The sequence below is a fragment of the Propithecus coquereli genome, unplaced genomic scaffold (genome assembly GCF_000956105.1).
Source record: "Propithecus coquereli isolate 6110/MARCELLA unplaced genomic scaffold, Pcoq_1.0 Scaffold52, whole genome shotgun sequence".
NCBI classification, from domain to species: domain Eukaryota; kingdom Metazoa; phylum Chordata; class Mammalia; order Primates; family Indriidae; genus Propithecus; species Propithecus coquereli.
This window is the reverse complement of record NW_012151063.1, coordinates 8,233,167-8,259,033: the sequence shown is the minus strand read 5'-3', so window position 1 is coordinate 8,259,033 and position 25,867 is coordinate 8,233,167. Positions and strand designations below refer to the sequence as shown.

Sequence of the window (25,867 nt, the reverse complement as noted above, 5' to 3'; positions counted from 1 at the left end):
ACTCTGGGAGATAGATCTCTCCCCCCAGGACATTTTCAGATCATGTCATATATTTAGCAATATAAAACTGGGGATAGTTCAGTTCTTACACCTTTGTTTATGTTGAAATCATATTGTGCCATGTTTTATTGCTCCTCACTGTCTAAGTATGTCACTCATTGTGAGCTGTGAAGTAACATGATATAGGAATAGCTGATACAACTTTTACTTTTGCCCCATATTAAATAGCAGCAGAAAAATCGAGTTATCAGTTATCACTACGTAGAAATTCACAAAGAACATATATTGAATGCTATCACTGAGTGCTAGTACTAGAGAAGAGAGAACCAGGGGGAGTATGGTTTCAGGAAAAGGTAGGAAGGGAACAGCTTCCGCAGGACTGTGTGGGCCACAGCATGGTTTGTGGTCCACATGCTAAGAAGAGCACTGACACACCATCAATGCATACTAAAGAGGGAGTGATTTAATGGTGTCTTTAAACAGATTGCCATGCTGCAGTGTAAGATGGGGGTGACAACAGAATAGAGGGAGGAAGGCCAGTTAGAAGGCTATTTGGAAGTACAGGGGAAAGATAATGGTACCTTGAACTAGGGTGGAAGTAATGGTGGAAGTGGAGAGAAGTGGATGGAAATGAGAGTTAACATGAGGAGAATATGAATGACAAGGATTAAATGATAGAGTGGAAATGAGATGTGAGAAAGAGTGAAGTATCAAGGATGAGTCTCAGAATTCTGGTTCTCCCACATGAAGAACAGACAGACCGTCGGAAATCTGAATAGGACCTGGTAGGGGAAGATGGGGAGTAAGAGATGCCTTTGGGATATCCAGGTGCAAAGGTGGAAGCAGTGGTTGGTGCTCAGAGGAGGGGTCTGAGCTGAAGGTAGTAACAACATATCAAATTCCTAGGGATGGAAATTAGAGTTATGAGCATGGATGATACTGCTTATGGAGAGCGGCCAGAGTGAGGAGAGGGATTAGGATTGAGCTCTGAGGACCTTCCACATTGAAAACCCAGGTAAAGGATGATAAGCCAGCAAAAGGAGCAACAATGTAGCCAGAGAAGTAGAGGGAAACCCAGCTAGCATATCCAGGATGCAAAAGACAGAGAGTGTTTTAGAGAGCAGCCATCAGGGTCGAAGGCTGCCAAGAGGGCAAACGAAACAGAGCTGTCAAAAACACTGGATGTAATGACTCTGAAGTCAGCAATAACTTGGAGAAAACTTTTCTCCAGTGGAGGTGTCGGCTAGACTGGATGAGATGAGGACAGAGTGGCAGGTGAGAAAGGTATAGGCCAGAAAGGAAAGGTAACACTTCAGAGAATTTTAACTGTGCAAAGAAGAGAGGTGGTAAACCACTGAGGAGAAAGTAGGGTGGGTCAAGGGTTATTTACTTCTTAAAGAAGGAGCTGCTTGAATATATTTAGTATAAAATATCTAGCAGAAAAAGAAGAGGGTGAAGGTACAGGCACAAGAAAATGTCGTTTATAGCAGGGGTTGGCCCACCAGCTGTATTTGTAAATAAAGTTTTATTAGAACACAACCATGCCCATTCATTTACTTGTCTGTGGCTGCTTACCCACTAGGCCCGCAGAGTTGAGTAGCTACTACAGAGCCTGTGTGACCTGGAGAGAGGCACACTGAGCACCAGGGCACAGACTTGAAGGACATGCTCACTCTGCATGCCTGAGCAGGAGCACTTCATAATTTCACGTCCCAGGCATTCTAAGCCCCAGCTGTGCCCACAGAAGCTAAAATATTTACTATGTGGCCCTTTGCAGAAAACAATTGCTGAGCCCTGATTTATTCTCTAAGAGCATTAGGATAATTATTTTGTGGTCTTGGTTGCAGTACACTGTTATTCATGGTTTAAAGTTATCAGTAGTTGAAGGGCAGGTGGGGGAGCCTGGGAACTGCGATGAGGCAGCGAGGCTGGCAGCTGCAGTCACACCTCTACGGCACACAAAGATGGGGGCACAGGTACAGCAGGTGTGAAGAGTGGAAGCCTTTACACTTGCTGGTCGCTCTTCTTCTGAAGCAGAGGCTGAATCATTTGCTGGTGGGGAGGAGGTGCTGAGAAGATCTGAGGTTACAGGTGAATGGAGTGGGTGGAATTGGTTTTTGAAAAGAGTAGCAGGGCTGAATCAACCAGAGAAACAAAATGGGGCTGCTGGTGAGTGTTAAGGGCCTGGCCGAGGTTGGTGAGCATGACACGTAGTGGTGTCAGTCCCTCCCAGGCAAAGATACACTCTGGCAGTCACCCAGATGCAGCCACTGAGGGGCAGACAGTGGGAGCATCTGGATTGGAGTGTTGGAGAACTCTAATTTGGAGGGAAGCAAAGATTGATGGGCAGAAGCTAACAGAGGGGAAAAACGTGGCAGAGTTGGTGCAGTGGAGGGACCTTGGTAATAGGATCAGCTGACAGAGCATGCCAGAAGGATGGGAGTTGTGGTCAGTGCAGAAGCCTGATTCCAGAGATGGGATGACTTCTGATGAGGAAAGGCCCAGGATGGGACCAAGAGATTGGGTGACAAAGATGGTATGGAGGAAAAGATAAGGGGAGGAGGAGGAAGTCAAGGAGATGTGAGGATAGAGTCTGATGGGTCATTTAGGTGGACATCCATGTCACCTAGGATGATGGTAGACTGGGGGTCTGTCTGTGAGCCAAAGTCAATGACAAGAGAAGAGTACAATGAGCAGAGGACAAGAGGAGCCTTGCAGTAGCAGATTTCTGCCACAAAGTAGGAGCGTGGAGGTCTGCAAGTAGCCGTAGGGAGCAAAAAGGATGAGCGACACTTCCTGACCTGAAGATCCATGGAGAGGGAGAATAGACAGTCACTGCTAATGAGGACGGCGGGGAAGTGTCTCCTTAGTGAACACATGCCATAGATGAGAACATGACACCCATCGTCCCTGGCCCCAGCACTGTGAGTCTAGGGTAATTTCCTTGTTGTTTGAAAAACCCATTATCAACTTTGTTAGCTTCTGTCAACACCAAGAGTTTTGAGGCTCCTTTTTCCCCTAACAGAAGAACTTTGAACTCCCAGATGGGCATGTGTCCCTAACACTTCATTTACACATAAAGGTGGGCTTTGCTCTAAAGACTTGGGATGAGTCCTCAATTTCACAATAGCCATATTTTTGAGAAGAAATAATAATCAGGAATCCTTCCTAGAATTTAGCATACACGAAATAGGCACTGCAACACAGTTTAGAGCAAAGAGAGGTCTCCTTTCCAAAGCTTTTAAGAGTCCTCAGGGAAAGCAACATGAAGCTAAAGAGACTACATCAGAGCTCTACCATTGAAAGAATAAACTCAACCAGAAAAGGAAACCTATTAGAGAGAAATAAAGATCTGTTATGGGTGGCTACCTCTCTTGAATGGGAATAAAAAAGATACAAAAATTGGGGGAGAATGACTTCATGTATTTTACTTGTTTAATTTGTATTCAATTATTCCAATTTACAAGTAGAGTGGCAGACTTTTAGATATTAAAAATGACAAGTTCCAAAGAAATCAATTTTTCTTCTTTTTGTTCCGGAGATGTAAGAATTATCTAAATGAGTCTGGTCGGTTTCCCTTACATGGAAAAAATGGCTGGGAAAGGACTCGATAGTCCCCATCTTATAGTAAATGACTGTTACAAGTGAGCCTACCTGTGCAGACATGTGTCACTTGTTCCATTTATCAATGTTCTTTTTACTCTTATTATCTCCCATCATTTCTGTTATTTCATGTAGCTGTCAGTCCTGACAGATTTCCTCAACCTTTTTGAATTTGATTATTTCCACAGACAAGATGGCACTGATTTATATAATAAATCCTCAGGGTGCACAACAAGTGGTCTGGTACTATCCCTTTTGGTCCCTAATTTTGCTAGTAGTTCTATGGCCTTTTATCAGTAGTGAGTATTGTATCTCACTACACTGTCCACATTGAATCACTTGAAGGAGAAATGCCTTATTTTTTTATTACTATATGTCACCTAAGTTTGTTGACAGAGAGTGACCAGTATCATCTGAAAATCCCAAAATGCTGAAGTTTTGATTTTTTACTTCAAAACAAATTGCATGTTTTGATAGAACCGGAGGTACAGGTTTTTCAAGTAGCACTTCTGCTTTTAATGTAGACTTGGCCATTAGCCCAGCGATGTTAAAAATGTTGCCACGGATCAAGGAGGAAAATCTTTTAAAGCCTCTTTCCACCTGATTTAATGTTAGCTTTTTTTCTTTCAAATAAGAAACAATCTTAGAATTATTTTCCCTTGATCATTCTGGCTTCATCCATAAGGCTTATGAAAATAATGAAGAGTCTAGACTCCAATTTGCTGCTGCTAGGAGACCTAATTTGGAGTCTAAAAGGAATAATGAATTTGATTAAATTATTAGTACTATTCAGCATGAATCTAGAATATTACCAATAAAATGCCTGGCCCTAAGGATCCAAGGTAATGTATATAAGCGGATTTACTACGGAGAACCAGAAAACAACTATATGTACATTTCCAAATAAAGCCATAGATTTATACATTATGTCCCTTCCTCTAAATTGTCCTCACTAGAGAATTGAACAAATTGTATTCTGAGGCTCCCACCAGATATTTTTTGGTCGGGTCCACTCCGCATGTTACCAGCAAAATGGCTTGAGTGTAGATCATCAGGGTGACAGCCCCAACCCAGCTGGCTGGAAATAGGACGTGGAGCAAGGAACACAATGAAAACAGAGAAAACCTCTTCCCAATCAGTTCCCAAGCTGCCCCTCTGCCTCTCAGGTTATCACTTCATATGCTGACTCTTATTGGGAACTTCAAAGTGTATTTACTGAACTGAATTTCAGTCTTGACTTCATACATCTCTCTATTACAATACATGATAGTCACTCTGTTATAATTATTTGCATGTCTGACTCTCCACTCCCTCCCTCAACCCCACACTCTGAACCACTCAAGAGTGAAGACTGGACCTTTTATAAGTTTTATCCCCCCCCCACCATTGCATAGCTTGTCATGGCATGTAGCAGGTATTCAATAAATGCCTGTTGAATGAATGTATGAATGCAGTCTCTTCATGCTTTCTGGGCTTCGAAGGCTTCTAAAATATATAAATCAAAGACTAAGAGGTTGTAAAATTGTGTATTCATGAAGATAAAATATTATTTACACTCTGTCAAAAATGTCACATTTCTCTGTAAAGTTATTTCCTTTAAAACAGACTTGAGGCAAGTGGAGAAAAACTTGAGACCTAGATATCGAAGATGTGTTTATACATACTAGCTTTCTTTATCGAAATTGAAACTTTGGCCATTCTGATAAACATAAAAGTCACCTCTGTATTTTGATGATGGGTCAATTCTTCAGAAAGTCTTATGTGTGAAAGATGACTGAGAGTCTTCACTGGTCCGGGCAGTCTCTGAAAGCTAATGTGTGTTTTTGATTCCAGAATTTATCCCACAGGCATTTGGAATGCCCTTATCCCAAGTCATTGCGAATGACAGGGCCTATAAACTCAAACAGGACTTGCAGAGGGATGAGCAAAAGGATGCATCCGATTTTGTGGCTTCTCTCCTCCCATTTGGAAACAAAAGACAAAACAAAGAACTCTCAAGCAGTAACTCATCTCTCAGCTCAACCTCAGAAACACCAAATGAGTCAACATCCCCGAACACCCCAGAACCAGCTCCTAGAGCCAGGAGGAGGGTGAGTTGGCCAGTATTTTCTCTGACACCAATGCTAGGAAAACTGAAGATGTATAAGGTTGTTCTTTGAGTTTTTGTTCAGATGAAAACTGGATATGTAGTTTGTGTTCAAATATCTGTCAATGACCCCATGTAGGGAAAATTTACACTGGGCATGTGGCACCTGGCATTCCCTCAGACCCTTCCCTGACTCCTCTCAATGCTGTTGGGTAGCCCTCCTTTGTTACCTCTGTGCCTCATGATACCCTAAACATTCTACAATATCGCCATTGATCCTGATCTCTTATAATCTGTTGTGTGGCCAGACTCTCCTGCTAGCTTGTGAGGCTCCAGGGTGGACCCGGTGTTCTTGCTAATTTCTTTACCACCAGTCTGAGAATATACCTGGCCAAAATGCATTGGCTGCAGGTCTTCATAGGCAATGAGATTTTTCCTTATCAATGGAGCATTTATTTTTCTTAGAACCACAGAATCCTATACATATCCTCTTCCAAATCAATACTGTAACAATATGGTACCAATTGTTACATGTGTACTAAGTTCTAGGCACTAGGCTATTATTTGGTTTTTCAAATTTCAAACCTGGAAAGCTGAGTTTTCAGGCAAACTGAATGGTGATTGGCTGGTTCAGCTAATAAACATCTCTTAAACTTCCTAGGTCACTGGGAGACCTTCTCTCCTTTTTCTCTCACCTGGAGGCCCTAAATCTTTGCCACCTCCAGCCATTGAAGACTGCCTTATCTAAAACCACAGACACTTCCCACTTAAAACTCACATTTCTCTATCAGCCCCCAACATTCAGGACTTCTCCAAAGTAGAGGGGGACCTCAGCCACTTCTATTTTTTGCAGTATTGATTATATTTAAAAATGAAGAAATGATGAAATTATAGAATACTTGAATTTGCATGATGAAATTGTTTTTTGAATTCTGTCATTGTTTCTCAGACTGTGTGTATGAACTCTTATGACAATAACACCAAAACTCTTAATTTGAGCTTCCTGGAAATCTAGAGCTTAGGCAATGGGGCCCCCAAATGCTCTCGCCTCTGTCCAGGCCCTGCTAGGGCACTAGTAGCCAACTTCTTCCTCTACCTTCATCAAGGATGGGTAGCTATAGCAAACACATGTGGTGCACCGCTCCCTTTCCCTGAGCCTTTGCCATTTCTAGCATGCCAGCTCATCTTCCGCCTGCCAGCACCTCACCTCTTTGCTGAGGGCTTTCTCTGATGGCCAGAGGCACCTGGCCCATGCAGATAGATGGCAGGCTGTAAGTACTCAGGAGATAACCTTATCTCCCTGCCCCTATCAGAGTCTGCTCTTAACCAATGATTCTTGAAACTTGGTGTATAAATACCCCCACTCCCTCACTCCTTAGTAGGGATACCTCTGAGGTGCATGATCTACACGGTCTCCTAGAGCTCCCTTGGGAACTTGAGCTCCAGTTGCCCGCAATGGTAATACATTTGATAACTCTCCCTTCATCAGCTGTCCTCCCGTCCTTGTCTCATTTTCCCACTCCCCTACAGGTGTTTCCTAGGACCATCTCCCTAATAACGCACTATGTGCAGCTTCTGGGAGAAACTAAACTAAGACCATTTTATGAAATCCTCCTATTTTTAAAATCTATTTCCTAGAGTCATAGTTGAGTTTTTTATTCACAAGACTTCTCTGACTACCTCACTCATTATGTGATTTTTTTGTTTATTTGTTTGTTTGTTTCAAGAAATAAAGTGATTGGGCCAAAATACTTTAATTAATATGTTTTCCATCTCTTGTCTTCCATTTGGGAAATTTCATCTATTGTTGAAATTGTAACTGCCATCACCTTGCCCTATGTTGTGGAGGTTTTCTAACTCTTTCAAAAAGGCATTTATTTTGTTTCTTTTAATTCCAGCAGCATAATTAATGAAATCAAGGCAGCATTATTTCAAGTATGATAAATAGTCACGAGCAAGAGTCTGTACTAGCCAGCACGTGGGGGGAGCTGTTTAGCCTGTCTGTCTGTACTCTTTGTTCACGGCTATGTGTCATGTGTAGGGTGCCATGTCAGTGGATTCCATCACCGATCTTGATGACAATCAGTCTCGACTACTAGAAGCTTTACAACTTTCTTTGCCTGCTGAGGCTCAAAATAAAAAAGAAAAAGCCCGAGATAAGAAACTCAGTCTGAATCCCATTTACAGACAAGTCCCCAGACTAGTGGACAGCTGCTGTCAGCATCTAGAAAAACATGGTAAGTAGACTTGTCTGTCACTGATCAAGTACTAAAGACTTTCATTTATTCAAGCATCATTCATTTAAGCACCCAATTTCAATTCTGTGTTCATTTTATCAGGCTCTGGACCAAAACTTCCTTTGTGAAGGAAGTGTACAGATGTGAGAATTTGCTTAAGAGATTACCAGGTTAAACAACATTGTGGGGGAAAAATCAACTTGATGGTATTCAGACTGCTCAGCCCCCAAGAGTCCTCAGAAGTGGCCCTGGAGGCCAAGCAATTTAGGGAAAGATGGGGTCTATTGGGCTACGTCTGTCCCCAGGACCCCTTTCAAACAGAGCAGAGCCATTTTTATCTTTTATACATTGAGGTTACTCACAAGTTTTCCTTTAAAAAATAAGACTCCAGGTTTCTTAAAAAAAAAAAAAAAGATTTAGAAATCGTTGCTTAAATGAATAGAAAATATATCTTTTTTGATGAGAGGTTTACATATTGCTATTTGCATTTTTGTGGAAGATGTCCACTTCAAATTTCTCCACAGTCACTCTTTTCCAGTTAATATGTTAACTTAAAAGTGATACACAATTATTTTAAAAATTTTCTTAAATTCAGACTTTGGGCTCATTAAACTTCCATTTCCATAATCTAAATTTGTTTGCTATAGTGTTAGCATGCATTTTATAGACATAAGAAAAGTTTCTTAATTACTTTTTTACTATGAAAATAATATGCTCACTGTAGTACAAAAAAAGTAAACAGGAAAGAAAATTCACAGGCTACCATGCTACCATGCAGACATAACTATTGCTAACATTCTCATCTATTTTCTTCTAATCAAAATGGGACTTTATAAAAAAATTAAGGATATATCTAAATTTCTTAATCCTTATTAGATATGGAAATCGCTGGATAACATGGGTGACAATAAAATTAATGTATTAAAATCTTATTTGTTTTTATAAAATTTTAAGTGTAGGGTCTTTTATTTTCTTCACCTTATCTTTCACATGCCTATGTATTACCTATGTACATTGATCATACCTCCTCTCTCTATATATATGTGTTTATATGTACACACACACACACATATATCCAAATACAGTCATGTGATACAGTCATGTGATGCATGGCAACATTTCAGTCAACAGCAGACCACATATATGATGGTGGTCATATAAAATTAGAATATTGTATTTTTACTGCACCTTTTCTGTGTTTAGAAACACAAATCCCATTGTGTTACGGTTGCCTACAGTATTCAGTACAGGAATATGCTATACAGGTGCATAGCCTAGGCGTGATGGGCTATCCCATATAGCTTAGGTGTATACTAGGCTGTAGCATATAGGTGAGGCTATACCACAATGATGAAATCGCCCAATGACATATTTCTCAGAACGTATCCCTGTTTTAAGTGATGCATGACTCTGTATGTGTGTGTGTGCACACGCATATGATTATCTTCCTATCTCCGTCTTGGAAAATAAACTGGAAGTCAAAGAAAATGTCTTAGTCATTTTGAATTCCCAGTGCTTATTTATCATGATTAGCACAATGTAGATGTTCAATAAATGTTATTTGAACAGAATTATTTTTAAAAAAATAGCTTAGCAACTAAGGAATTCAATACTGTGAATATGTAAATTCAGCCTAAATTTCACTGTGAGGTAGAAAAAGAGACACATACTTTTAGAATTATAATTTTCCCCTATGAATATTATAGAGAGTGAACTGGAAGCATTATAAAGAATTATAGCAAGAAAATTGTACCCTAGTCACACGAAAATCTAGTGTCAGGTTGAGTAACTGCTTTTGTGAAAGAAAAATTGGTATGTCTTTTTATTTTCTTGAAAATAAATTGTCATGAATTATAGTTTGTAAAATAGCATTTCCTTTAAATATATTCAAAAACAGGGCAGTTCATTTTCTTTTTTGGAATCATTAACATATAGTTTAGGGACTAAAGACAGGAAGATAACCTTCTTGGCCTGCCAAGGCACTGATTCCATTCCAGGTTTCCATAGTATTTCAACCAAGTGACTCCAGAAAATTAAGAAACATGTTCAAATTCAAACAGATACTGACCGTGGTCACTTTAAGTCAATGAAGAAAGAGCAAACTTCAAAAACATTTTTTCATAAGACTTTATTTGCCTATTTTTGAAATGGGTAGCAGAGGGCTTGAGTCACATTAGCCTTATAAACATTTGTCAAAGGTGTTTTCACCCTCTCCAAATTTGGTCTTAGACAATTAGATTGGGCCCATCTATATTCATGTACACAACCTTTCCTTACTTATGTTTTACTCAAATGCTTTCTGTACTACTAGATTAGAATTTCTTTAGCTTTCTCAATTTTTCAGAAGCACATATTTCCAAAAAACAGACAAGAATATAGAAGAGAATCAAACTATATTATATTTCTGAGATTTAGGCTGATATTCAGGTGAAACCTACTGTTCTGTGTGCCTGCCCCGTTTCCAGAAGTCCTTAAGCCTGAGATTTGAGGGTTTCTGGAGGAAAGGGGAAAAATGTAATCATATCAATTTCTGGTACAGGACACAGAAAAGTCATATATCATTGCCAGATCTATGCGTTTTTTTGATGCACACCTGTTTTTATCAGTGACTGTCTTGTCACGTTTACTGAATGCCTCTACTGTATCTTCCCTTTGAGGAAGGGACTATATGACTGTATCAGAAGAAAGCACTGGCCATCTAAAGATTGTCATTTGCTCTACACTCAAAAAGAAATTTAATTAAATTTTTAAAAATCTTAAACCATTATAGTCAATTGAGATACATAGAAATTATAGCAATTAATCACTATCTAGTTACTAATTAGTTTTTTAAATCACAATCATTGTTAATGAGGGGAAATTACTTATAATTGAAGAAATGATGCCACAGCAATGAATATTTCTGAACATCCTGGAGAATTTCAGCGAAATGAATAGTTCCACATGTGTAGAAAATGCCTTTATGTGATACCTCACTTCTAAAGAAATTTCAACCATTCAGAAACCATCTGAGAATAAAAACTAAATGTAGCCAAAATTAAAGTTACTAAGACCTACTATTATATTGAAATTTTCTATTTTGTATGTAAAAGACCCATTCAGTTCATTCAGAGCCTATTTCTCTCTATATAATGGTATGTGCCAGATATTATTCTAAGTATTTTATATGCATTAATCAAATCATTGCATAACTTTTGATGTGGGTACTAATTATGATCATTTTGCAGATTAAGAAATATAATTCTGTATTTTATTCTAAATAGCTTGATTATCCTGTTTACAATCTCCCGGAGAGGTAGAAACAATAAATGAGGTTGGGGGTTGGCTTCAGTTATGAGGCGGACATACTGATGACAGTAACAAGGAGGGTTCTGAAATCCTTTGAAAATAGATGCAAAGTAGCATTCCCCTAAGAGAGTAAAGCACCGCTATGTGCTTATGTGAGTCTGCAGTAACTAGCCTCTCTCCATGATTCTTCCGAATTATTCTGGAAGTTCAGGATAACACTTAAAAGATACAGAACCAATAGATGAGGTATTTATGGTTGTTATCTTTTCTAACTAAAAACCCTGGAAAACCAACTTAAAAAACCATACTTAATATATAATGTGGCAAGACCATTAAATATACAAAAGGTATCCATTTCCAACATAAGAGCAATAATCAGTTATGTATCATCATAATAAAATAACTTATTCATATTAATATAAAAATACCCAGAATATCTGCAATGATAAGTAAGAAACTTCTGTAAAGAAAACTGCAAAGCTCTACCACTAGGTATAAAACATAACTTAAACAAATCGAGATGTTTACTTTGTTTCTGGATGGAAAGATATAATGTTAAATGTTAAAAGATTTAAATTCTTTCCAATTTAATTGAATATTGTACTAGTCAGAACTCTTTCAGTGGCAGGATAGAGGAACTCAGATAAAACTAGATTAAGCAAAATGGCCTATCCTCCCAAAAACCCAACAACAACATCCTTATTTATATACTGGGAGTCTGATCTAGATTCAGGCTTAGCTGAATCCAGGATTCAAGTGAGGCCATGAGCCCTCTCTGTCTGTTTGCTCAGACCAGCTCTCTTCATATGGCTTCAAATGGCCATTAGCAGCTCCAATATGGCGTCACTCTCATAACCAAGTATGCCAAATGAAGAGGCAATGAGCCACCAAAGAAAGAATAAATGTAGACAATGATCATCAATGGCAGTGATTAATGGCTGGCATAGAAATGAGAGCCATTCAGACATTCTGTGCCCCCTGAGGGAAGTACACAATACCTCTTATGAAGTATTCTTGCGCCCCCCACCCCCAAAATCACACCTGAATCAGAGAAATCTCTGGCTCTAACTCACTCTTCACAGGAAATAAAGATGAGAGAAGAACATGTGTAAATGACACCATGGAGTGTCTACATCCAGACGGTGTGGGGAGATCTGTAGTGGGAAATCATTGCTATTTCTTCATCAAACCAATTATAAGGAAAAAATTAAACAGAGAGGGAGAAACATAGATTAGGAGACTAAAAGGCACACGGACCATATCACAGTTTGTGAACCTTATGTGGCTGTTAACTGGAAATTTCATGCTATTAAAGAACTATTGTTGAAATTTCTAACGTGTGGTAGTGATATTACTTGTGTTTTTTAAGAGACCTACTATTTTAGAACTGGGTTTCTCAACCTTGGCACTACTAACATTTTGTACTTGTTAACATGATGTATTCTCACATCTAGGACATGATCCTAAGAAAATCAGTCAGAGATGCGAACAAAGGCATGTGTGCAGAGTTGTTCACAGTAGGGTCATTTATAACAGTAAAACCAGCATGTGTATTTTGCGGGGACCTGTACATCATTCAGAGGGGGTATATGGAGTAAATTGTGGCCCATTCACACAATAGAATACTTTGCGTCCATTTTATGTGACATTTACAAGGAATTTTTACTGGCATAAAAATTCTTGTGGCATAATATTGAGAGAAGGCAATAGCATTCTCTCTTCCTCTCTCTCCCTCTCTCTCCCTCTCTCTTTCTCTCTCTCTCTCTCTCTCTCTCTCTCTCTCTCAACTATGTAAAAAAACATATATTCATGGAGAAAAGGCTAGATAGAAGTAAACTGAAATACTAAGTGATTATTTCTGCATCAGGCATTTTTTAAATTATATTATTTTTACACTTTTCTGCATTTTCTAGATTTTAAGAAGTACATTTTAATTATGACCAAGCAAGAAATATCTAGTTTTAAAATTGATAAATACCTAAAATCCGTATAAAATTCATGTTTCGGTAATTATTCTGAATAATGAAGAAAATGTTACATTATTTTTCCTCATAGGGAGAGGGTGTAGAAATATATAATATAACATCGAAAATTTTTTACCCAAAGCATTTCACATAAAATGATTGTGGTGCTTAAAGGGCTGACCTTTAAGTATCTGGAAAAATATAAATGGTGTAGGATGAAAGAAACATTGCTGTATGCTGTGAAGTTACTATCGCTCTGCATGCTACAGCACGGTGCTGGCATTCTGCTCTCTATTTTGATTTTCTACAGAGTCAAAAGCCATAAAACAGGACTGTTGGTTTTTTTTGCTTATTTGCAGGCCTCCAGACAGTGGGGATATTCCGAGTTGGAAGCTCAAAAAAGAGAGTGAGACAAGTAAGTAAAAAGTAAAGATTATATTTTATGTTTCACTTGACTTTCAATGGAATTACCTTGTGCAAAGTTTGAGTTCATGCAAATTCCCTTTGGAATATCATTTTTTTAATCCTCCAACCAATTATAGTAAGCTCAGAAACGTTGTTTTATAGAGTTAGGATCAAACTCTTGAAAACAAACGTCTGTATGTGCCCATGCTATGGACAGCCAAACAAAACTAGTTATAAACATGTCATTGACATGGCAAAAGCAGGAGATTCAGTGAATGCCTAATTACTAAGTGATAGAATATAGAAAATAGTTGTAAAGCAACCATTTTTACTAAAATGCGATATGAAAAATGCCATTAGCATTCTCTTCACATAAGATGCTATGTTTTATAGCTTTCTCAAAAATATATAATTCTTATTAAGTTTCCATGGATCCTCAATTCATATTTCATGTAGGGACTGTACCCCTTGGTCTGTTCAGCACTATGCAACATTCCTGCTACAGAAGTTTGAGATTAGACCTTCAGGAATAGGTTCCTGAGATTAGGCAGGTGTCTGTATTTGTGATAGCTTCATAAAAGGCAAATCATCCTTTGAGAAAATAATTCATTTGTTAGCAAAAGAAAATTAAAATGTTATTTTCCGTCTGTTGGTTCCAACAGAAGGAAATAAGGAACACAGCGACTCAAAAATGAAGTCAAGTGAAAATACATTTTAGTTGGATAAAGCTGAAGAAATGATGTTTGTTCATATTATTGAAAGTAACTGAAATAGGTGCCTCCTCATGTATCTTTTTTGTCAAGATAAAAAAGTCTTTCAAAAGAAGTGTGTTTTCTGATTGATTTGTTGGTTTTTATTCTTAAGAGTCACACAAGAGACTATTGAACAACATTTAATGTTTCACAACAGGACTTGCAGGAAGGTAGTACAGTGACATTTCTTAGGCCTCTCACCTGTGCAGAATTGCAGAATATTTTCGCAAACATTACCTCATTGAATCCGCCCACCAACTGTGAGAGTAGCCCCTTTAACCCACTTCTGTTGAGGCTTAGAGAGATTAAGAAACTTAATTCAAGATCACACAAAATTAACCGGTCACTGTTAACTTCACAGTCCAAGCTCTTTGTATGGTCCATCCTTTCTGCATATGTGTGTGCTCGGAAAAGAAACGTGGTGTGTTTGAAAGATCATAAATTGGAAGGCTTCTTAGTTCTGGCTGCCTGATGCATGCTGATGGCAAATTATCTGGAATCAAGGAGCAGTTCAGGACAGTGATGGGTATTCTCAGCAGGTAGACAGGTGGCCAAGTGCTAGAAATTATTCATCAATTATATCTAGATCCATCAAAGAGAAAGCCTTTGCATGGAGATTTACTTAAGGATTACCCAATAAAAATATAATTAGTGTTTACTTAGAATTAGATTTCAAACATGAAATATGCTCTAACTTATTCACCATTTTATTTTGTTATATCATCTCTTAGCACCCTACACTTTTTCTTCAGAACACTAGTCACAATACTAAGAGCTCATCATTTATGGGCTTACTTGCTTATCATCTTGTCCCTCTACCAGTCTGAGAGATGGAGGGTAGGAACTTCACCTCTTTATTCGCTATGTATTTTGGGGCCCTGTAACAGGGCGTGGTACACAGGAAATATGCAGTAAATCTTTGTTGAATGAATGGATGGATGAATGATCGAACAAATGAACTCTTAGAGAAGTTTATTGCATAGCATAGATTCATGAAGTTATATAATTATTTCTACAGTGGAGAACAATGCATAAGAGAAGCTGAGCTGTCAGAAATAAAAGTAGAATGTGGAGTTATTACTCCTTTCTTCTTGCTGTTTTGTTTTCTTGCTGTTGTAAATGCTTACTAATAGACCTAGTATGATTAAGGCAGGGAATCCTTGTGGTAATTGTTAATAAGGCTACTTGCACAAATATAAGACAGCTTTTATTTAGTTATTGTCAACTTTTAAGCCTTAGTCACAGATATCTTATCAGGATTTTTAATGTTATTGTTTGCAGACAAATCTCTTTGGCCTTCTTGTTGAGTACCTCAGTAAATCATCAACATTCAGCATGGCAGGATGGGTGACATGCAGAACTGCTGCGTAATAGATTAACCTCTCCTTCCCACATTTATAGTTGACCTAAATTCTCTTCTACCTCTTAACTCTTTCTCCCAACCTTCTGGTTGCCATTATAGAGCCTTTCTGTTTACACCATTAACAGTAAATCCACAGATAGTTTAATTTAATAATGCATTTAATATATATTCATAGCTGGGCTGCGTAGACTCTACAAATCAAGGCTACATGTTGTTTACTTCTCCTTCTTCGGGTCTGTGCAGACTTAATTCCAGATGTTGTGTGTCACAGCACTTCTTTTGTTGGGCACCGCACGTTGAGGTATGGTGTTACATGACTGCCACTTAAACCATTATTTTTCCAGTTACGTGAGGAATTTGACCGTGGGATCGATGTCTCTCTGGAGGAGGAGCACAGTGTTCATGACGTGGCAGCCTTGCTGAAGGAGTTCCTGAGGGACATGCCAGACCCCCTTCTCACTAGGGAGCTGTACACAGCTTTCATCAACACTCTCTGTGCGTAATACAGCCATTTGTGGGAAAGTGGCCCTAGAATACCGGATGTCCAACTCACTCATCAAAACTTTGTGCATGGGTTTCCCGATAACTACTTTGGTTCTTATTTATCAGTGTCTAATGAGTGGGCTATTTGGGGAATTTTCTGAGATTTACCCCAGGGAGAATTATCAAGAAGAAAACTGCAATAAAACAAATAGAAATAGCCAAGAAGAATTTGGGATTCTTTCAAATGACTCCAGAACAGTAGAAAGTGCTACAAATTGATGTTTTGGAGTACCAACAAGAGTTCACATTGAGTCTGCGCCTAAAAACAAGTTCGTGTTTCTGGTATGAGGAATGAGGGAGCCACAGGAACACAGACTGAGAAAAAGGGGTAGGCAGCATTCCAGGGGAAGGATGGCACAGCCCAGTGCCAGGACTTTTAACATAGTTGCTTCTGGGCTGTGGGTATGGATCCCACAAAGGGGAAAAGGGCAGGGGGAGGGATGGGCCAGAGCTGGTTCAGCCTCTATACGTTTTTTCCTCCAGTGCTACAATTCAAATATGATCACAAACTGGGTGCGGTGGCTCACACCTGTAATCCCAATACTTTGGGAGGGTCCAGGCAAGAGGATTGCTTGAGCCCAGGAGAAAAAAAAAAACAAAAACAAATAGGATCACAACAGAGAAAGAAGACATTGTCTTTAGGCAGTGTCTTGGTCATTGCCAACAGAAAAGAGCCTTAAATTTGTTATAAACTCAATTTCAGAACATTCGCCAATGCTCAGCCATTGTAAGTAAATAGTTACCAACAATGAAAGACTGGAATTTGTAAAGTAGGTGATGAGTAATGCCAGGGAAAGGAGGGAAAAGAAAGTAATGGAAATTGAGTTGCCTTTTTCACTTGGAATATAATGATTTTTCTAGATGTTACACTTCATCAGGTCTAATTTTTCTTTATGTCTTTCATAGAACCTTGTTTCTGAATTGCTAAAGCAATGGGTGGATGGGTGAAGGCATGAAATGGGACTTGCTTTGATATCCCCTTTCTTGAGACAGTTGAGAGGAGGCCTTTCCTCCGTGCCTCAACAGTGCGAGCTCCCCTTTTACTTACTCACAGCACCTCCTTTTGCCTTGCTTAGTGTTGGAGCCAGAGGAACAGCTGGGCACCTTGCAGCTCCTCATCTACCTGCTACCTCCCTGCAACTGCGACACCCTCCACCGCCTCCTGCAGTTCCTCTCTATCGTGGCCAGGCATGCCGATGACAACGTCAGCAAAGATGGGCAAGAGGTATGACCCCTTTGCTGCCATAGATGCTGTGACTCATCCTTTCTCCCACTTTAAAAGGGCATACCACCAATATCGCAAAACATTTTTACCTGGCAGAAATGACGCCTCCCTTCCCTGGGTCTATCTACGTAGGACCTTCTCTGGAGAGACAGTTCCCAAGAGTGTGTGGGCTGTTAACCTCCTTGTATAGTTCAAGGATGCTTCTGAATGAGGCTGTCATTTTCCATGACGATGACTAAAGACCCTGGATTTCCATTTGTGAGAAGATAAACAATGAGCTACAAGGGTACTTGCAACCATATAAAAGTGGAGTAATGGGGGTGGGAGGAGATAGTTGTCCTTGTAACTGATTTTATCTGCTTCTTTAACTTGGAGCCCAAATATGATGTCATCTTTTTATTCTTCCAATTTATCCCTGGAGCTTCCATCTGCACTATTATCAAGAAGCCTAGTATCTCCTTTTTGAGCAGTTATTTCCTTCCTTAAACCCTCCCCCCAAAATAAGAATTTTCTCAGTGCAATGGAGGGTCAGTCCTGTTTCCAAACCAGGTGTAGAGGGAACTAGAAGATCTGATTTGCTGACTGTTGTCATTGTACCTCTGTGTCACATGGTGTCAACCGCTGAAAGCAGGTTCTGCATAATCCCTCAGACCGTTTAGAGATGCTCTTATTGGACCTGGTCCCCACTCAGGCCCAGTGTAACCCTCTGCAAATCTGAGAGCTTGGGCTCTGGTTTTCTTTGGTCACGCTCATATACTTCAAGCTGTTTTGTAGTTTTGCCCTTGGACAAAGGAGATGCTGGCTTCAATTTTAAGTGACCTACTAGCAAGCAACCTATTTAATCTTCATCTTAACAAGAGATCTCTTTCCCTCTTTGATACCATGCAGTCATATTTCTCCCTGACCTTGGATTCCCCAGGAGGTCTCAGACTCTTTTGTACATTAACATGCACTATAAAGCAACAAGAAGGGGCCAGAGGCATTCCAAACTTCACCACAGGAACTTTTATTTAGATCCTTGTTAAGCAGAACTCAACTATTGTGGATTCAGTTCTGTGTTTGTCAAATTTCTTTCCCATAGGACATTATCATATGTAGTTTTTTTCACTCTAATCCAGAAAGGCAATTGTGCATTTCTCCTCCTCCTCCTCCTTATAGATGTGAGAATGGAACTTTCCTGAGTTGGACATTTATCTCTATAGTCATTATAATTAGTGGAACCCCTGCTAGCTTCAGGTTTCATAATACGGCACTGACACCCTATTTCAGCATACACAGCTCTTCCATGGTTATACTATAATTCTCATAATTGTTAAGTAGTTAGATCATCCCTCTGGATGTCAGCCTTTTGGACCGCACATTTAACAGAAGCTGTAGACTTGTCTGCCGAATTGCTGGGTAAAGGCAGAGCCCTGTGTTCAATTGCTTCTCTGAAATTTCTTAAGTACTATGTGAGATGGAGAAAGTTGGGTCTCAGGTGATTAAGAAGGCATTGAGGAAAGTGAAAAATCCAGTCCAATCGCATCCACTATTGCTCTTTTAGAATCATTTTCAGACATTCTTTCAGTCCAAATGCTGAACAGGACTTCATGGCCTATGCCAAAAAGAAAAAAATATTCTTGAATAGGTGTAAATGAAGTTTAACATGCTGGTATACTAGCTCCCATGTATGTCTCTCCTACCATGTGGCTGACGTTCTGCCAGGGGCTACATTTATAAGTAACTTTCCCAGCATCCCACAGGGAGCCTCCATGTAGGATTGTACAAGTGGCACATTTGTGAATTTCACAACTCTGGAGGAGGTGCCATGTACCCCATAATCACTGTAGATTTGCAAAGTTATTAGTACAACATCTTCCCAGAAGATGATAGTAAAAGATCTTGAGGAAGGACCTTCTTTTTCTAATTCAGACAAAGTCATTATGTTGGCTAGTGTGGTTGGGCTGGTCCCTTGACTAGTGAAGTCCCAGTTGTGTATCAAACACAAGTCAGTCTAAATTATTGAGAAAAGAAATATATATAGAATAGGAATTAGAAGAAAAAAACTCTCTGGGGGGTCTAGTTCAGGGTTTCTTAACCTCTGGACAATTGATATTTGGAGACAGCGAATTCTTTGTTGTAGGGGCTGCCTTGCATTGTAGGATGTTTGGCAGCATCCCTGACCTCTACCCGCTAGCTGCCAGGAGCAGCATACCGCCTCTCTCCCAAGTTGTGTCAACCAAAAATATCTCCAGAATTGCCAAGTCTGCCACCAGGGGTGGGGGATCAAAATTGCCCCTGGTTGAGAGCACTTGGTAGCTTTATAACTCACTGACCACGTGTTCTTAGACAAATCTATTAATCCTCCTAAACCTGGGTTTCCTCATCTGAACTTGGGGAATAAAAATTCTTCAGCTGGGACCACACAGTGGTTGAGAGGCCTAGTTTACTATAAGGAATATGAAAACATCCTGGTAACAGTGAAGTTGTACAAGGAAGCAAAGACTCACAAGGATTTCTAGACACTCGACCTAAACCTTGCATCAAAATGTAGGACTGGTAGCCAAAGATTAAAGCAGCAGGGGAAGTATAAGGAGAGCATCGCTTCTGTGAAATGGTTAGCAGTGACAGGAGAGCAAGCAGCTAGCACAGCCACCTTGGACTGGAGTAAAGCCTTCAGAGCAGTGAAGTACTGAGGGAGACAATGGGAAATGTGGCCATGTTCCTAGAGTGGTGAATGCCTCTGTGAGGGGCAGGCAGGCGGCTAATTCTTTTAAATAATGAGTCTTTGGAAGGATTTGGCTAATAGGTGATATAACTTGTGCTGTGGGTTGGTTAGAGACAGAGGGAGAGTGCGTTAGGAAGCTTTCGTAGCAATGGTAATATGGACAGCAGCAAACGCTTCCATGTACGAATGGCCTTGGTAATTGAATTATGTACGAGTCCTGAACTGCATTCCTCTAAACCCAGGATTGTTGTTCAGGGATTTTCCAATGACTGTTCTCGGGATGCTGTAGCATCCAGGAGGTGGAGAAAGTGAGGACACAAGGCAAATGTAGAAATAGGGAATGCAAGTGCAGTCACCACAGACATTCAGAGAAGAAGCGATGAACATGGGCCAGAAAAGTTAGGAATGGCTCCATGGAAGAGATTGAATTTAAGATACATGTTGAAGAGATTGACGTGTGCAGGGATTGGGTAAATGGACCACATAAGCATGGCATAGGGATGGGAATTAGCTAACCCCTTTCTGGTAGAAGTTGAGGGTAGAGGGAGAGAATCAAGAGAGAGGTTCTTTGTTTATTATTTTTCTAGTTGGTTTGGCATGAGCAGGTAGAGAATATAGAATGGGCAGACCAGGGCAAGGCTAAAAATCAAATTGTAACATATATGGTAAAGAAACAAGCATTTTTAACTTCTCTTGCCTGTTTGTTAGTTTGTATTATCTATTTGTTTTTTATGGATTACAACATGGAAGAAAACGGAAGCAGATTGTCAAGAAGCTTGAAGGCTCACACAGGCTCTGCCAGCACCTTGCTTCATGACCTGTCTTTATGAAAGAGAGGAAGAGGAAGGAAAACAGAGTTGGAATGGGGGAAGGTGTTAGCTTCCTTATCTATAAACTGAACATAATATTTCCTCTGTAATAGATGCTTAAACTTCAATGCATCATTAACAGATGGGATCATAAGGGCTCTAAAAAAAGGGGATGAGAAACATTGTTGATTAGTCGATCAGTGCTTTTTTGGGGAAAAATAGCAGTAATTTATTGAATTGTGGTGTTTAGCCATCTTGCATGTATTTTTTTCTTCCATTTTGTTTAGTTTGCTATTTGCTTTGCTCTTTAGGGAAAAGAGAAATTCACAAATGTAAGAAACATTTCATTCTTCTAGAAAGAATATAGCAGGAACAAAATTGAAGCCTCCTGAGCAGTGGTTTTTCAGAGAGTCCAGGAACCCCCTGACATTGCATGGAAAATGTGGTGTGACTATGCACCTGCTTGGTGAGAGAGGTCATAGCTGGCGCTGAGTGCTCGAAGGGCTTATAAGGCAAAAAAAAGAACTTAGGAACCACCAATGTAGGGCCGTGATCACTGATCTTTGAAGGAGTACATGCCTCCAAGAATTGGGATGCTGGCTTTGGAACTTTAGCCTCAGCCTCCCCCATCCCTGTTTCAAAACACATTTTCCCAATTCCCCGTGCCATGACAGGGTCTGCTGAGCTGGAGGGAACAGGAGCAGGTGCACCGACCTGATGAAGAGAATAGGGCTGCCCGGAGCGGAGCCGGTGGCTTCACTTCTTGCTGCACCACCCCCTGGCTCTGGGCTCTGGGTATCACTTCCCCTGTCTATAGAATAAAGACAACAGCAGTAGCTTCTTTGTAAGCTTATAGTGAGAAAGAGTTGAAATGGCTGGTGGAAAGCTCCTAGCTCAGTGTCTGTACATACTAGACTTTTAATAAATGTGAGCTATTCATATGATGCTTAGAAATGATCTAGAATGCTTATTAGTGAAGATAAAAGTTGTCCTTGAATTGGCTGGTTAATTAAATAATGAAGTAATGGTCGGGGCTTGAGTGTACATCATATTACCTAGACACAGACATATAGCATATATAAATATATGCTGAAACACGAGGAGCAAAGGTGGAAGGTGCCTGGAAGCAAATCTCCTTTCCAATTTAAAAAACAGTAAAACAATAAAACAAAACAAAGCCGAAATGCGTTAACAAGCACGAGCAGCGTGGTCTGCAGCTGGAATCTATGTGCAATTTTACAGATGGATTGTATTGCATTCCCAGAATAGCAACAGGAGAAGGAGAGAGCGGAAACGGAGATCTGGATTGTCCTTGTACTAAACATTCTTTCAAAAGAAAACAAAATCTTCTATTTGTTAATGTTAGAAAAAGAGAAAGAGAAGATCCTAGCATTACTTTAAAGGGGGAAGAGGAAGCACTCCAAATGCCTCTGAGTTCTAAAGGGAGGAATCTGAAAATGACACATTTTTGATTTTGTCCTTAACCACGAATTTCCAGGAAAAGAAACGAAAAATAAAACCAAAACTTGTCAGATTTTTTATCAATGAAATAAAACAAAGAAAAATAATTGAATGGTCCTACAAAAAGGGCACTTTCTTTCAAATTCAATTTCTTTTCAAATTCAAAAACAAATTTCATGTGTTTACCACATGAAATTATTTCCCTTGGTGGCAAATTATTCACCTGAAAACAGCCTTGCCTTCTAAAAATAAAACAACTCCTGTGGCATGCTGGGGTTGCAGGGCAGGGCAGCCACCAGATCAGGGCTCCACAGGACAAGGGTAGGACTCTGGGACGCTGGGTGCTTTGTCTCAGCTGTTTATCGGAACTCCCGAATTCTATGCTCGACACCCAGGTGCTTCTCAAAGGCTGTGTAGATCTTCCCAGGCAAAAGGACCCCACCAAGCAGCCACAGTTCCCTCACTTAGCCCAGCAGTCCTGGCTTCTCAACTAATATTGACAAGAGAAATAAAAATTCACTCAGACCAGCGATTTTTAACCAGGGGCAATTTTGCCCCAAAAGGGACATGTGACCATGTCTGGAGACAATTTTGGTTGTCACAGCTATAGTTGGGAGGATGCTCCTGGCATCTAGTGGACCAAGGCCAGGGTGCTGTTCAACATCCTTCAGTCCCCAGGACAGCCCCCACAGCAAAGAATGATCTGGCCCCAAATGTCATTAGTGCCAAGGTAGAGAAACCCTAGCCTAGAGAAACTTATCCAGACATTCCCTCCCATCTTAAAAACAAACAAAAAGAATTCCCAAACCTTTAAAAATGTTCATATTCCTTATTACAATAATTTGACTTATAGGAATTAACTCCTAAGACAGTGCTCTGCCAAGGTCACAAAATGTCTTTTCAAAGATTTATTTTGTACCATTGCTTATAATAACAGAAAACTGAAGACAACATAAGTGCCCATCGGTTGGCTGTGGTTAAAACAAATCATGGTCTGTTCGTGCAATGGGATGCTCAGGGCCCACGAGGATTGAAAACAGGATTTCTGTGAAATGTAAAGATTAATGTAATGCATTGTTAAGAGACAATAAGCAAGTTACAAAAATATGTGGAGTATGATTCCAGTTTTGAAAAAGAAAATAACACAGGTATATTTGTATATATGTGCATATGAATGGCTGGTTCCTGGAAGAGGTGGGATTATGGACTTATTTTCTTTATGCTTACCTGTAGTTTCTAATTATTCATATATTGAACATGGGTAATATTTTTATGCTTCAAGCTAAAGAAAATCGTTCCCTTTCTTCACTCTGTACTCTCCTTTACCTCTTCCCGTCTTTCTTCTTCCTCCTTCTCTGTGAGACCTTTGGAAGGAAGTGTCCGCAGTCACTCTTTCCACTATTGCAAGCGCAGCTCACTCCTACCACACTGCTGAAATGGCTCTTGGCTAGGACATCAGGACCGTCAGAGTCCAATCCGGAGGGAAGGCTCATATGGGGTGAACCTCTGCCACAGTTTATCACTCACTTGGAACTCCCCTATCATTTCTTCTCGGACACAGAGTTTTTTCATCCTTTTAACTTCTCACCCATTCTTGACCTTCTTCATTAGCTGCTCCTTGAAGGTGTTGGAGTTTCAGGAACTCCTTCTCAGCCCTCCCTGTTCCTCACTTGCTCTCCTTCTATTTTGTTTGTTTGTTTATTTAAACATCAACTCTTCACCCTCAGTGTTATCCCCTTCATTCGTCTCCCTCAATAACTTTGGGAGCTGCTGTTCATCCCTACTTCTTCAGTCCTAGTTCAGATGCTAGCTGCTGTCACCTAGACTATTGCCATGTGCCCCAGGTGGTCCCCTTCCTTGCATCCAGCATCCCCTAGTCTGTAGATCTGTGTAGATTGCTCTTCCTAAAATGCGAGTCCCATCTCCCTTCTGCTCCGTTCAGAATCCTCTTATCCTTAGATCACAATTTGAACTCCTCGATCAGACACACAAAGACCGTCTCACCTAGCCCTTGCCTGCCTTTCCTGCAGAAGCCTCTGGTTCACTGAGCTTCCTAGGGCTCCTGAACATATTTCACATGTCTCTGTCTCTACATATGCTGTTTTCTCCACTGTGAAATTGCCCCCTGCCCAAGACCCTCTGCTTTTCAGCCTAGCAAACTCTTTTCTTCCTTCCAGACTGTGTGCAAATACTGCCACCTCTGTGGTCGTATCCCTGAGGCCTCTGAAGTTGAGAGTTTTATACTTCGTACTCGTTACCTGTAAATGATAGGTGTATTTCCGCCCTGGAATGTGAGCGTTTAAAATAAATCCTGTGTTGCAATCATTGTCGGAAACATTTTAAAGTAACAATAATCCATGAAAAATGCCCAGCCTATGGTAGGTGCTGAGTGGATGGATTAATGGAGAGATTATGGATTAATGGATGAAGGATAGACATCAATATTTCTTAAGTGCAAACAGGATAGAAATTTTGTATAGCAGCTGCTTCACAATAAACAACTTGGAGTTGCAAATTTTTCCTCAAGATGCTATTGAGCTGAACACAGAGCTCTGAGCTTTAATCCAAGATATGAAGCAAAGGGAAAATGGTGATGTCTCTCATGGATTCTGACAGAGTTGCAGGGAAAAAAATAGAAAAAAAAAGTTTAATTGATTATCGAACCACCCTGCATTTTTTTTTTTTTGACCTTTCAGTGTACCACTCTGCATTCTGAAGAGCAAACATAACAGACCTTGTGTTCTCTTCTCCTATAGGTCACTGGGAATAAAATGACATCTCTAAACTTGGCCACCATATTTGGACCCAACCTGCTGCACAAGCAGAAGTCATCAGACAAAGAATTCTCCGTCCAGAGTTCTGCCCGCGCTGAGGAAAGTACAGCCATCATCGCTGTGGTGCAGAAGATGATTGAAAACTATGAAGCCCTGTTCATGGTAGGTGGCCCTTCTGTGGCAGGACATCTCAGTAAGCTGCCTATTGGGCGCCTCAAGTTTGCCATCTTCTGGTTTGCAGTGCTGGTCACTGACTGAATTCATTGGAAACCAGGCAGTTTCAGTGGGAATAGAAAGTTTCATAACTATCATGCCACTTTAAGTTTGTGATTCCATGTTTAAACAAACATACTTGAGTTATAAATTTCATTTTGTTGTTCTCTAAACAATGATCACGTTTTGGAGTCATTTAATTATTCATAAAGCAGTGTCCTTGCTCAAAATAGTGATACAATTCTTCTTTTTGGAATTCTATCTGTGGCCATCATGAATTCATGTATTCATAAGCATCCTCAGTGATGGCACCTCCTCCAAGGTCAATCTTGACATTTTAATTCCTGCATGAAGCTTCACCTGTCCTTCCCATGTTCTCCCCATGCCACTTCTCTGTCCCATGCACCCCTTTCCTGTTCTTACTGATGTTTATCTTC

The 25,867-nt window shown here is 40.0% G+C and overlaps 1 protein-coding gene across 1 annotated transcript in view; it reads left to right on the top strand.

Annotated features, from left to right (window-relative positions):
- Nucleotides 1-25,867, top strand: part of ARHGAP6 (Rho GTPase activating protein 6) — an 81,090-nt gene that overhangs the window by 27,495 nt on the left and 27,728 nt on the right. Inside the window, exons 3-8 of the mRNA XM_012656807.1 lie at nucleotides 5,437-5,693; nucleotides 7,731-7,926; nucleotides 13,538-13,593; nucleotides 16,043-16,193; nucleotides 17,318-17,466; nucleotides 25,200-25,379. Coding sequence (XP_012512261.1) covers nucleotides 5,437-5,693; nucleotides 7,731-7,926; nucleotides 13,538-13,593; nucleotides 16,043-16,193; nucleotides 17,318-17,466; nucleotides 25,200-25,379 — 989 coding nt within the window. The remainder of the gene's footprint in view (nucleotides 1-5,436; nucleotides 5,694-7,730; nucleotides 7,927-13,537; nucleotides 13,594-16,042; nucleotides 16,194-17,317; nucleotides 17,467-25,199; nucleotides 25,380-25,867) is intronic.